The following is an 11498-nucleotide window of genomic DNA, read 5'->3' as shown; positions in this document are numbered from 1 at the left end:
CTGGTAGAAAACAAGAAAACTGTGCTCCAGCCTTGGCAGGTTGGGAAGAGAAGAACCCCATGGGCTGCCCCAACTGGAGCTGGAAGTCTGTGCCAGCATCAGCCACAGGGACCACACAAGCCCTGCATTCTGCAGGATTCAGCCTGAGGTTATCTGGAAAGTCTGTGCTTTCCACCACTGGAACTTGCTCCATGTGAGTTCCAGACAAGCAGCAAACCCAGCAGCTCATGGCTTTACTGCTGCTGCCGCTCCCCATCATCCTGCAGTGCAGGTTACCATGGCAGCATTTAAACTGCACAGAACAGTATATTTAGACCTTTCAAACATATTTATTTTGGTAATAAGGACTTTACCTTTCTGAACTATAAAATTGATATCCAAACAAAAATACTCAGGTATGTGCATCCTTTGAAGGTGCAAAAGCAGCTGGGGAGTGCAAAACAACTCAATTTTTAAAGAATGTTCTCAAGTGTTTTCAAAATCCCATTCACCCAGTGTGTATACTCAGCCTGCAAACACAGCCTTAAGGCAAGCAGAAAACACCTTCCAGATCTGCTGGAGTCCTTTGGGCTCAAGGTGGATGAGCTGGTCCCTGGCTGTGCCCACACAGACCTGTGGTGGGGGCAGGAGGCAGAGCCCACCTGTTGATGGCTGCAGCAAAGACTCTTGCTGGGCACAGGAGCTCGGGCATCTCACCCAAAGTGCAGAGGTCTGGCTCAGCTTCAGAGCCTCTGGCAGGTGCTGTGCTTGAGAAACCCTGCCCTGTCCTGCTCAAAGACACCAATTCACTGTAGCTTCTACATGTGCTGCACCAGAAACAAACTGTTCTTGGCTCCCTCAGAGCAGCCTTGCCCAGGGATGTGAGATTCAGGCTTATTCCCTGAGCCTGCTTCTCCCTTGAGCAGCACTGGCCCATCACAGAGCTCTGGCCAAGCACCACGGCTGCGTGGCTGCTGCAGAGGTGCAGCATCACACCACAGCAATCGGGATCCCAGCACCAGAAAAGGAAGCACGGGGGGAACAGGCAGGAGTAGTAGTACCACAGCTACCCAACCCAATTCCCAGTGCAACCCTGGTGCACAGAAGATGGCCACCAACTCAAGAATTCTACGAAATGGGAGATAAGGAGAATCTGTGCAGACCTCCTCTTTCCACCACCAGTGAAATACGGAGCCTTCACCATTTTTTCCATGCATGGATTTATTATGAAATCAGGTATTTATGGGTAATCATAACACTTTCTACAATAATAAAGTTTAATACTTTAAATTACTTGGAAAGATTCCAACATGCTGAAGTACTTAATTTAGCATCTCTATTATTCCTTAAGACAAGGCTTTTTACACCACACAATAAAAACATGAAAGTATTTCTATTTTTTCCTATGCTGCAAATGTACAGCTTCATGTACTGCAGTCTTCATCCTCACAAGAGCATGCTGTGTGTGCTTCAACAGTGTCCTGTATATCTTCTGACTTCTGGTCAAACTTCATCTGCTTGTCTGTCAGGCTGGTAGCTGAATCTGATGGGGAACAAGAAATGAAAATTAAACAGTTTACTTCACAAGTAAGGTACAAGTAAGGTACAGTATTTACCATGCACTATTACCATGCACTAGTCATTAATTACAGCAGGCTTGGCTCACTGATTTACATATTTATATTTGTCTAAGTCACACAGAGATGTTCCAGGAAACACACTTCATTAATAAGCCAGTTCTATCTTGAAAGCTACTACTTCCACGCATTGATACATTTATGTTATGATCTTTAAGAAAAAAACTTGGAAAACAGATACAATTCTATGCTCTGTACAGTCTATTTCTACTTTATCTTATGTCTTATAATCTACAGTACACATATAGAAAATAAATCCTCCTATATCACTGGGCCTTTGTGCAAGAATCCTGTCCACACCTGCCCTTCTAGTACCTAAATCAGAGCTCAGTGAAGTAGGACCACATTCAAAGGCAGCCATATATAAAAATGCAAGACAAGGATCCCTGTTTTGGGATGCTGCACTTGGTTATATATGGCTCAGTCTCCACAGGCTGCAGTACACAGCTTTTCAGCTGAATCACAGTGTTGACTGTGCTGCTGTCCTGCCCTTACCTTGTTAGCCCTAAGCACCATGAACGAGAGTTCAGTTTGGATTTTAAATTCCAGTACAATGAAAACAAGTAAATGCACAATAGAAAATCATCTCCCTCACTGGAGGAACGTTTGCCTATTAATAAAACAGGGAAAGGGCTTCTGTCAATAGTGCACTACGTCCATGCCTACCTATGGCTATGTTATTTTATTCATATTTTTCAAATGGAGTAACTAAGTCACAATCTATTTATACTCGTGTTCAGCTTCTCCTGGGCAGGATTCCTGTTGCCTTACCAGCAGGGAGACAGTGGAAGCCAATGGTGACTGGAGCAGTCCTGGTGGCGGAGCAGCCCTTGGCGCAGCGCAGCACGGGCTCCGTGGAATAGCACTTGGACTCGACCCCAGTGAGCTGGACCGTCTTCTCCAGCTTCACAAAGGAGCGCCGCAGCTTGCAGGCTGCAACAGTCAGCGGGTACAGCTTATGTGTGCTTACCTTCAAAAGCTCCAGACCTCCCCACAGGGACCCATCTGCCAACGCTGCCAATTGGCAAACAACTTCCCTCTGTGACAACTGTGGTTTGATCATAAATGAAGCAGCTTTACTGACTGATAAACCTTTCAAATCAGCTTGTTGTTGTCAGATATGGAGCCTGGAAAGCTAATTTCAAATGCAACTGGTCTACTTCTAGATCAGGATACAGAAACATACTACTTTCTAGGAAACATTTTTCAAGGTAAACTGGCTTACTGAATAGCTGTCAAACCACATTTTAAAATGTTGAATATTCAGCAGTGGAACTAAAGGGGAGATTTCTGACCAAATAAAATTAATCCCTAAAGAACTGCATTATTACCAATGTCATTCAGACACAGAACTGGTGCAGATAGACAGCAACAGTCATTGCTGGCAACAAGTAATATTGATCTCATTTTGGATTCCCAGTGAGAAGTACAAGTGAGAAGCTAAATAGACCACAATTTATTCCTAGCTAGAAGTTTCATGCCTTCAAATTTCAGCAGCTTCCACCGTATGTTAAATGGAAACAGAAAGTGGTCACCACCAGCCACATGAATATTACTGTGGATGTGCATGTGGATTTCACATCCATCTAAAGCAAGTTTGTTGCCCAGAATATGTGACAAAAACATGGAAGAATAGCAGCTGATGCTGAGCTAGATGTGTACAAGCCACCTCCAGGGACTGAGGACATCCTTCCCACAGGGCAAGTCTCTACAGATGCAACGTGCCTGTTCTCCTCGAGCACTGTGGTGTGATGCTGCATCATAACCTCAGCTGAGAGCACCAGCACACCATAAGATCCTAATCTACTGAAACACCTTAAACACAGCTTTTTTATTTCAACCATGTAATTAAGTCCCTGGAACTGCTCATGTACTTGAATGCTTTGTTTGACAGGTTGTACTGGCTCAAAAACCAGGTGGTCAGCCATGGTAATAACTACTAATCCAAATCTGATTTTTTTGATGGTCCAGTTGCTGAAAATTGGTGTCCAGAAAATGCTCTTGTGCTTAAATCAAAGTATTCTGTGTGAATTTTATCTTCTTTCTGATCCTCTTCTAAAATACTTCAAAACCGAAACAAAGATTTTGATTCATCTTATTTTTTGAACTTCAACTAAGTTGTATATTTTGGCTTGTTTAACTTGTGATTTCTTATTTCCTTCTCAAATTGCAAGTAATTTTAAAACTTGATATATAACTTAATAATTCATCTTCTAATGTGCTTTTTAGTTCCAAAATAAAAAAAATAAATTTTCTGAATAGATTTTACATCTTCTGAACAACTGCAGTTATATTATATTAAATTTATTAGAGCTTGCATACCTCCTCTACACGGCTTTTCTTCCAAAATCCAAGAATGCCCAAAGCTCACTGCATCTTTAGCTACATATCCATTGGGCATCCGATATTCCTGTTTGCTTTCTGCATCGTATTTTCCACACAGTCCACACATTTTCCCTGCCATCCATAAAGCAACTTGGATCTTGGAGGAAACAGAAGCAAAAAGTATTTCAAGTAAAAACAAAAAGCAATACCTGTGGAGAACATATTTTGCTATGCAGGTCCCTTCCAGTGTAAGTTAATGCACAAACATTTAAAAATCACTTTGATAAGAATTCAAAAGGGTCTGACAGTCAGATGCCAAACTCCTGTGGGCCTGCAGAATCTATAACTGCTACAGTCCTTATAAGCTACCATGCCAGTCTAGGATGTTAAGTTTTTCATGCTCCATTAATAGACTATTAATATGCTGAATTTTATTCCTGGTGGTTGTTTTGGTAGTACAAGGGACAGACATGGAACAGTTTACCAACTTCTTACATTCCAGCTTTGTATTAATTTTAGTGCAGACTTTAAACCACTCATTTATGTAAAAAGAATGGCTGCGTTTTTGCTTTTTTAGAAGAATTATGTAGCTGTAAGAACAGTGGTCAGGAGTTGAAAACTCATTTTTCTTGCAAAGGCACTGCTGACCCAGTGTGTGTACACTCACCAGACCCACTTCCCCACACACATCTGTACTGCAAGAACAGAGTACTTTTGTTGATCAAAGACTCTCATTTCTCACACTCAGAAATAAAGAGCAGGACTGTGCAATCCTGTAGCATCACCTTCTCTCTGGGGATTTTTATGCCCTGAACACACTTGCCTTTGCTGCTGTACACCCTTGCCCTCATACACACAGATTTAAGGGAATCCCATGGAGATTTCTTAACACCCAATCTTATGAAGAGGAAGAACGATACCCTGAATGTGTATCCATCAAAGTACAGTTTATCAATGCCATAGACTGGGGCGAGAAGTACAAGCCCTTGATTTTCACTGTGGATCCATAGAGAAGCACCTAAAAGAAAACAAAAAAAACCAGACCAAACCTAGCTTCTTTAAGGGAGAAAAAAAGCAACTATCAAGTTTCTAAAATGTTCTTTTCTTCAAAATTTCTTGCTTACTCTATTCAAGAAACAAAAATATAAAGCAAAACAATGTAGAAATGTGCATACATAGAAAATGGGTGTTTGCAAAAGGTTAGAAGACAATATTAATGATCACAGACTCGTTATTTTTTCTTTGGGTTATTAACATAATCATATTTATGTCTAGAAATCATTACTGAGCTGTCTACAGCATCTCTGTAGTTGTGCAGATCAGCAAGGCTCTGAGTACACTGCACAGGAATATGGAAATGTGAGGAACACCATGGCTGTCAGTGGAGCCATTTCTAGCACAATTAGCACTTCCCAAATACATAACAAATAAGACAGAGCTCAGCCCTGGTACATGCTAACCCACTTTCAGCAAGATTTAGCCCAATTCATATCTTGCAGCTCTTTACTCAGAATACCCACGCTGTATATAGCCCCTGTCTACACAGCACAGGATGAAACAAGGTCCTCCTGTACCTTCCACAGAAACAAACTACTCCTGTTTTGGGAGAATCAAGCAGGTTGTTTCACCAGTTCTCCATACCTTTCCCTGCCAGAATGCAAGCCAAATTTATACCCACAATCAAATTGGGAAAAACATGGATATACAAGTCATGTGTAGTGGATTTTAGAAAAGCTCTACTTCAAAAAGTTTTAATCAAGCAAAATTTGATAGCATAGCCAAAACACTTTTCCAATTTGGAACTACAGTAGGACCTGCAATGATGTACAAGAAATGAGGGATCTTCATGTTAATTATATCTTGCTTATTTAGGCTATTCAAGAGCTTCACACTCTAATCAGTCTTTCTAAATGTCCCTCTGCAAGTGAGCAATATACATATTCTTAAATATTACCTTAAAACCAAAGAAACACTTATTGACTACAAACTGATCAAATCTCCTTCACAGATCCCTTCTCTTTCCTTCTTTCTCCTAAAACATATGTGAAAATCAAACAACATCTGCTGCATCACTTACCAGCAGATGTAAGTGAAACGTTTGTCGGGCTCTCAGCCCCGTCCACCAGCAGCTTCACCCGTCCGTTCGCAGGGCGCATATCGACTTCACTGTCAAGGACAAGAGTGTTCACACCCTGCCTGTGCCACATTCACACACTTACAGTGACAGAGGCATTTTCCTGCTCACTAAATATCACTGCTCAGAGCATAAGCTCATTTAAATGCTTAAATTACATCAGGGGTATTCTTGCCACCTAAGATGCAGGATAAAAGCATCACATTCAATATGCATGGAAAATAAAAAAGGGGAGTGCTGAAACTCCATGGGCTGCTAACCACTGCAGGAAAGCTCAGACTGGAGCTCCTCTCATGCTAAATGTGGACAGTGAGGTCCCCCATGCTCCCAGCATCTGGCAGAAGTTACTTACTGATTGCCAAGCTTGATGTTGATTGCTTTCAGGTTCACAGCTCCTTCTGCATTCTTCATCATCACCAGGAACTTAAGGTCAGAGCTGCAATCCTGAGCCAAGACGTGGTAGCAGTTTGCTGGCATTGTGTAGTTAAACTGAACTTCATTAAAGGTTGTGATCTTGTTGTAGGAAACTGAGCATTGAGCTGGTTAAAAAAACATGCCAGTGAGTTTTTTTATTTTCCATGAGAGAAAGCCATTAAATGGTGGGGTTTATTTTTACTGTCATATTATTTTAGCTTTCTATTTTTTTCACTATGTGATATTTTCATACAGTTTACAGGACTTTTGGCTACTAAGCTCCCATAAATTCTTAGAAAGGCGTATAGAAGGTTTCATTCTATCTAACAAAAAATAATTGCCAGAAATTTTAAGAGTTATCAGTTCAGATAATTAGTATCTTGATCCCTGAAATGCTGATGATTTCTGTACCACACGCACAATATTTTCTCTCAGTTGAACCATCATCACATTATTACAGAACATTTCCTAATTAACTGGAGATTAACAATGCCAGCAAAATTTAGAAGGTGTCCAAATAAATTGTGAGACTGAAGCTGTCATGCTTCTGAACCCATTTAGACTCTGACCTTTCAAATTCTGAAGCACTGCAGCAGGGGCTTCAGCAAAGACATTCCAGATGGGAGGCTGCAGCTCTGAAGCTGGTATCCTTGGACCTACAGGAAGTGACAGGGGAAGCCTCATGGCTTTTTCATAGAGGGTAATCTGAAAAGGAAATCAAAAGCACATTCAAAATGCACCTGTATCAGCAAACATCTAGGGTTTTTTTCCTATTTCTTCTACTTTCATTGCAAAGACTTTACGTGAACATAACTCATTGTCAATTAGGTTTTTGCTTTTGCTCAGTTTTCTCTCATGGTGTGAGAGAAGTCATTCAGGTATTATTTGGGAGAGAATTAATTACTCCCTTTCAAAGGTGATAAGGTGAACACTTACAGAGATAATATACATGAGATGGAAACTCATGCCATTATGAGTACCCACATCTCTCTCTATGAAAAAAAATCACTATATAGACCTCCTTCTATGAAATATTACAATGGTGGAAATACATAAAAGTAATTTTCATCATTTGCACCCAAACTGATGCTAACTTAATTTTTCTTTCTCTGAATTGACCCACTGTAATTAAACAGTCACACTTTCTAATAGGAAAAAAAAAAGAAGCGTGATAAAAATATTTCATAATTACATCAGGAAGCTTGATAACAACATCACATGTCCTTGGAGAAGTTAGAGCCACGATCACCCTGGCTTGTCGAGAAGGATTCTTGTCCATTTTTTCAGAGAACCCCAGCATAAATGCAGCCCCAGGGACAAATTTGTAAAACCTTCAAAAGTTCAAATTAGAAAGATTTAGTGAGATGGAGAAAAAAACAGGCTGCACACATCCCAACTAGATTGTCTCACATCTGTGTGTAAGTATCATAATAGTCTTCAGGATACCTGGTTATGTCCTCACACCCACCCTCTGCTCTACTTTTCAAGTGTTCAGTGAAAGGAAGGATCTGTTCCTTGGTTTCCAGTAATTATGGCAAATATAAAGAGTTACTGTACATTAAAATAAGATGTAATCCCACCCAGCTTTTATGTCCAAAGGCAGTACTTGGACAGATCAGAGAATAAAATATCACGCAGTACTTAAGCCTTAGAACCTCGTGTGCAGATGCTGATTTTTCCCAGTTGACCAGTACTCTTAACATCTGTCACTAAACACTCAATTCTCACCATTCTGCTATGGATCTGACCCTGGAAGGAAGCTTAGGCCACTCCAGTTTCACTTGTACAGCAGGGTGGGCAGCAAACCGCCCAGTTACCAGCTCAGATGAAACCTTGTAGTCCTGGCAATTCCGTCCCCATTTCAGGTAAGCCTGTGATGGAGGAACAATGGTCCATTTTTAATGCCTGGAGCACTGTTTTCCTGTGCTGCATATAGAGCTGTGAGAGCTAGTTTTGAGCCTTACCGCTGCCTTGTGAGCATTGAGGACTGAAGCATCAGCACAGAGCTTCCACTTGCTTGAATCTGTGAGGTTTGACACAAATACCTGCATTCGGGGCCTGATGGAGTCAATATCAGCATATACCACGAGCTGGAGGCCTCCTATCTTCTTGTCATCACGGATGCCATGCAGAAAAACAGCTAATACTGGTGTTTTAACATCTCCCAAAAACTTCGGCTAAGAAGAAGGGGGAGAAAGTATGCAAAGCACGTAATTATAGAAGAGTTACCATGGAACATTTTAGATGCAAGATCTAGATGGATAAATGAAGAATAAACAACTGAACCACAAATATATACCAGCATATGTACCACACATATTTACATGCCTAAAAAACCTCATGCATATGTCTTTAATGTGCACGTGCCTCTGCATGCCAGATGGATTTATCACTGTGTTTTTATGAGCCAAAATTTGTGCCATTTCCTGAGCTACAGCTGATACCATGGAAATATTCATATAATTACAATACAGTAATGACTATATGATTTGGGCTTCATTGTTACTAGCCAGCCTGTGAATAAAAGAAAGTGGTTCAGTTTGAACAACATCAGCTGTCAGTTGTATGCGTCACTCATTCCCACAGCAAAAACATCCCTCAGCTCGTCTCCTCTTGTTTTTCTGTCTGGATCTTGTGTTGGCTTTCTCCTCACACTTCAGCTGTGAGCTGTGCAGGGCACTCAGGTTTTGTGTTTGCACAGCAACCCAGCACAGAATATAACTCAGGACATATTCTTCAACATCAAGAACCCCTTCCCTTGGAGAGCAGCCTTGAGTGCATTATGAATCCAATATCTTGACTCCATCGTTCTCAAGCCCACACACATCTGCCTGGGTGGTGGTGAGGAGCCCAGGTGCTCCACGTCCCCTCTGGAAGAAGCCTCTTGCTGAGGTCGCTCCGAGCCTTGGCTGCCACCACCAGTGTCCTCACACTGGCACTGCAGCACCTCAATCTCCCTCCAGGCTGCAGAAGTCACAAAATGAGTCTCCACAAACATCTGTTGGGTGGGATTTCCATGAGGGAAGGGGGCTGTGATGCAAGTAAGAAGGATCCTCGCTGCACAGGAAAGTGCATGTGGGAATTATGGGGCATGTCTTGACAGATACCTGAGACTCGAGAGATTTCTCCCTTCCCATTATTATTGTAATTATTATTATATACAATTACTGTCAGTGCACAGCCACTCTGACATAATTCCAAGCTGTCAAAATCCCCTAAAAATGATGCAACTAACCCATGAAGCTCGAGATGAGGCACGACTGGATCTGGCAGAGGAATGCGAGCTTCTAATTTGGTCATCTGGGAGTTTTCTTTTTGGGAACTAAAAAAAAAAAACCAAATACAAAATCAAACCACAACAGGCTTCAGAGGGTAACTTTAAAGCATGCTTGAAGAAATTGCACAAGGCAATGCTGAACAATACTCTCTCTCATGGCACTTGGAGCTGATAAGTGTATTCCAACCTTGAGTATCTCAATGACTTGCAGTGGGCTTTGTCCTGCTTAGTACATAGGATCTAACTCTGAAAAATCTTGTTTCCCCACACATATCTGACTCTTCACGGTCCATAAGGACCATATCTAGATGAGAATTCCCTGTATGAAAAAACAATGGACCAGAGCAAGTCAAATTTAGTCAGCTTCTCACTTCAACATGAACGACCAGAAATTCTGCAGAGACCTGATGAACTGGAAGAAAAACTGAATGGACCAACTGAATGGAAAGGAGCATCTGAGTGGACACACACTGCTGAAACGCTACTTTTTGAGGAACACTAGTATCAAGTATGCTGCTCTGGCTGGCTCATGTCCTAGTAAAAATCTGCTCAACCAAAATACTACAAAAAAAGGTGTTCTCACACATTTGTCCACATCACTAGCCTTATTGTGTACCTGCAGTGATTCCAACCCAAGAAACCAGGTGATCAAAGCTAATCAAATGAACCAAGCTTCTGGTAGTTTCTCCAAAGTGTGCAGCTCCAATCTCCCTCATTGCTTTGGAAGAGACTTTGCATCTCCTTTGCAAAGCCACAAGTGGCTTCACATGCACAGTGCAAAAGGGAACACAGCTCTCTGTCTTTACCCATCTCAGAAGAACCACCACGGTTCTAATGTTATCAGTGCTGTAATTTTCCTCAACAGAGATAACAGGTTGCCTTTAAAGTCTCCATTTGACTCTTGACAGATTCCATACTTCTTTTACTGAGGAAAGAAAAACTCACCTCTTGTCTATGTGCTGATTTAAAGCGGTACTGATAGATCTCAGGAGTTTCCTTTGAAAATTACAAAAACAAGAAGATTAGAAGTCTCAGAGGAAAAGAAATGCTGCAATTATATGAAAATCTAAGAACTGTGAATCAAATAAGAAATTTACTAATTATTATTCATACATAGTTCTGTATGCTTAGTCACAAACCCATAATGCAAGATGAAGTTATTTAAATAAAGCATTAATGTTTCTACCACAAAATTAAGACAGAAATATGCAATGTTTATGGACATTAAATTGTCAAAAAAACACATTTCCTGACAGTAATGTAATTTTCAACAAACTTAGGGAAACTTTTGAGATGAAGTAGACATCTGTGCCAATGATCGCAGGTGTGTTTATTGAATAAATTTTTCAATTTTATGGTGCTAAAATTTACTGGTCAACTCGTAATGTCCTGATTTGTCATGCAAGGCCAGCCACCATCAGAAGTGTGATTCACAAACATTTAGTAGCATCAGTCAATTTACTGACAAAATTACCCATATTTTGGAATATGTGCTGCTGCTGCCACCTTCCAGATGTCGTGAATGATGTTCATGGCTCTGGTGGCTCAGTGACTCACTGCTGCTGCTGCCATTCACATATCTTGAGTGATGCCCATGGCTGTGATGACTTGATGACTTCCTGCTGCTGCTACTGCTACTACTGCTGCTGCTCCTACTGCTGCTCCTACTGCTGCTGCTGCTACTTCTGTCACTGCTGCTGCTGCTGCTGCTACTGCTGCTGCTTCTGCTGCT

General features: G+C 41.3%; 1 protein-coding gene across 1 annotated transcript in view; it reads right to left on the bottom strand.

The window, feature by feature from the left end:
- Window positions 1-1180: 1180 nt before the first annotated feature.
- LOC107208432 (vitellogenin-2-like) overlaps window positions 1181-11498 on the bottom strand; it is a 23610-nt gene continuing 13292 nt past the window's right edge. Inside the window, exons 24-36 of the mRNA XM_033516475.1 lie at window positions 11241-11469; window positions 10712-10762; window positions 9725-9811; window positions 8454-8666; window positions 8218-8360; window positions 7682-7820; window positions 7059-7194; window positions 6428-6614; window positions 6019-6107; window positions 4862-4959; window positions 3939-4098; window positions 2388-2549; window positions 1181-1522 (exon numbers count right to left, since the gene is read on the bottom strand). Of these exons, the coding sequence (XP_033372366.1) occupies window positions 1404-1522; window positions 2388-2549; window positions 3939-4098; window positions 4862-4959; window positions 6019-6107; window positions 6428-6614; window positions 7059-7194; window positions 7682-7820; window positions 8218-8360; window positions 8454-8666; window positions 9725-9811; window positions 10712-10762; window positions 11241-11469 (1813 nt within the window). The 3' untranslated portion in view covers window positions 1181-1403. The remainder of the gene's footprint in view (window positions 1523-2387; window positions 2550-3938; window positions 4099-4861; window positions 4960-6018; window positions 6108-6427; window positions 6615-7058; window positions 7195-7681; window positions 7821-8217; window positions 8361-8453; window positions 8667-9724; window positions 9812-10711; window positions 10763-11240; window positions 11470-11498) is intronic.

This window comes from Parus major, chromosome 8, assembly GCF_001522545.3.
Source record: "Parus major isolate Abel chromosome 8, Parus_major1.1, whole genome shotgun sequence".
In the NCBI taxonomy this organism is placed as follows: Eukaryota; Metazoa; Chordata; class Aves; order Passeriformes; family Paridae; genus Parus; species Parus major.
Note: the sequence above shows the minus strand (reverse complement) of the source record. Positions and strands in the feature narration are given on the sequence as shown.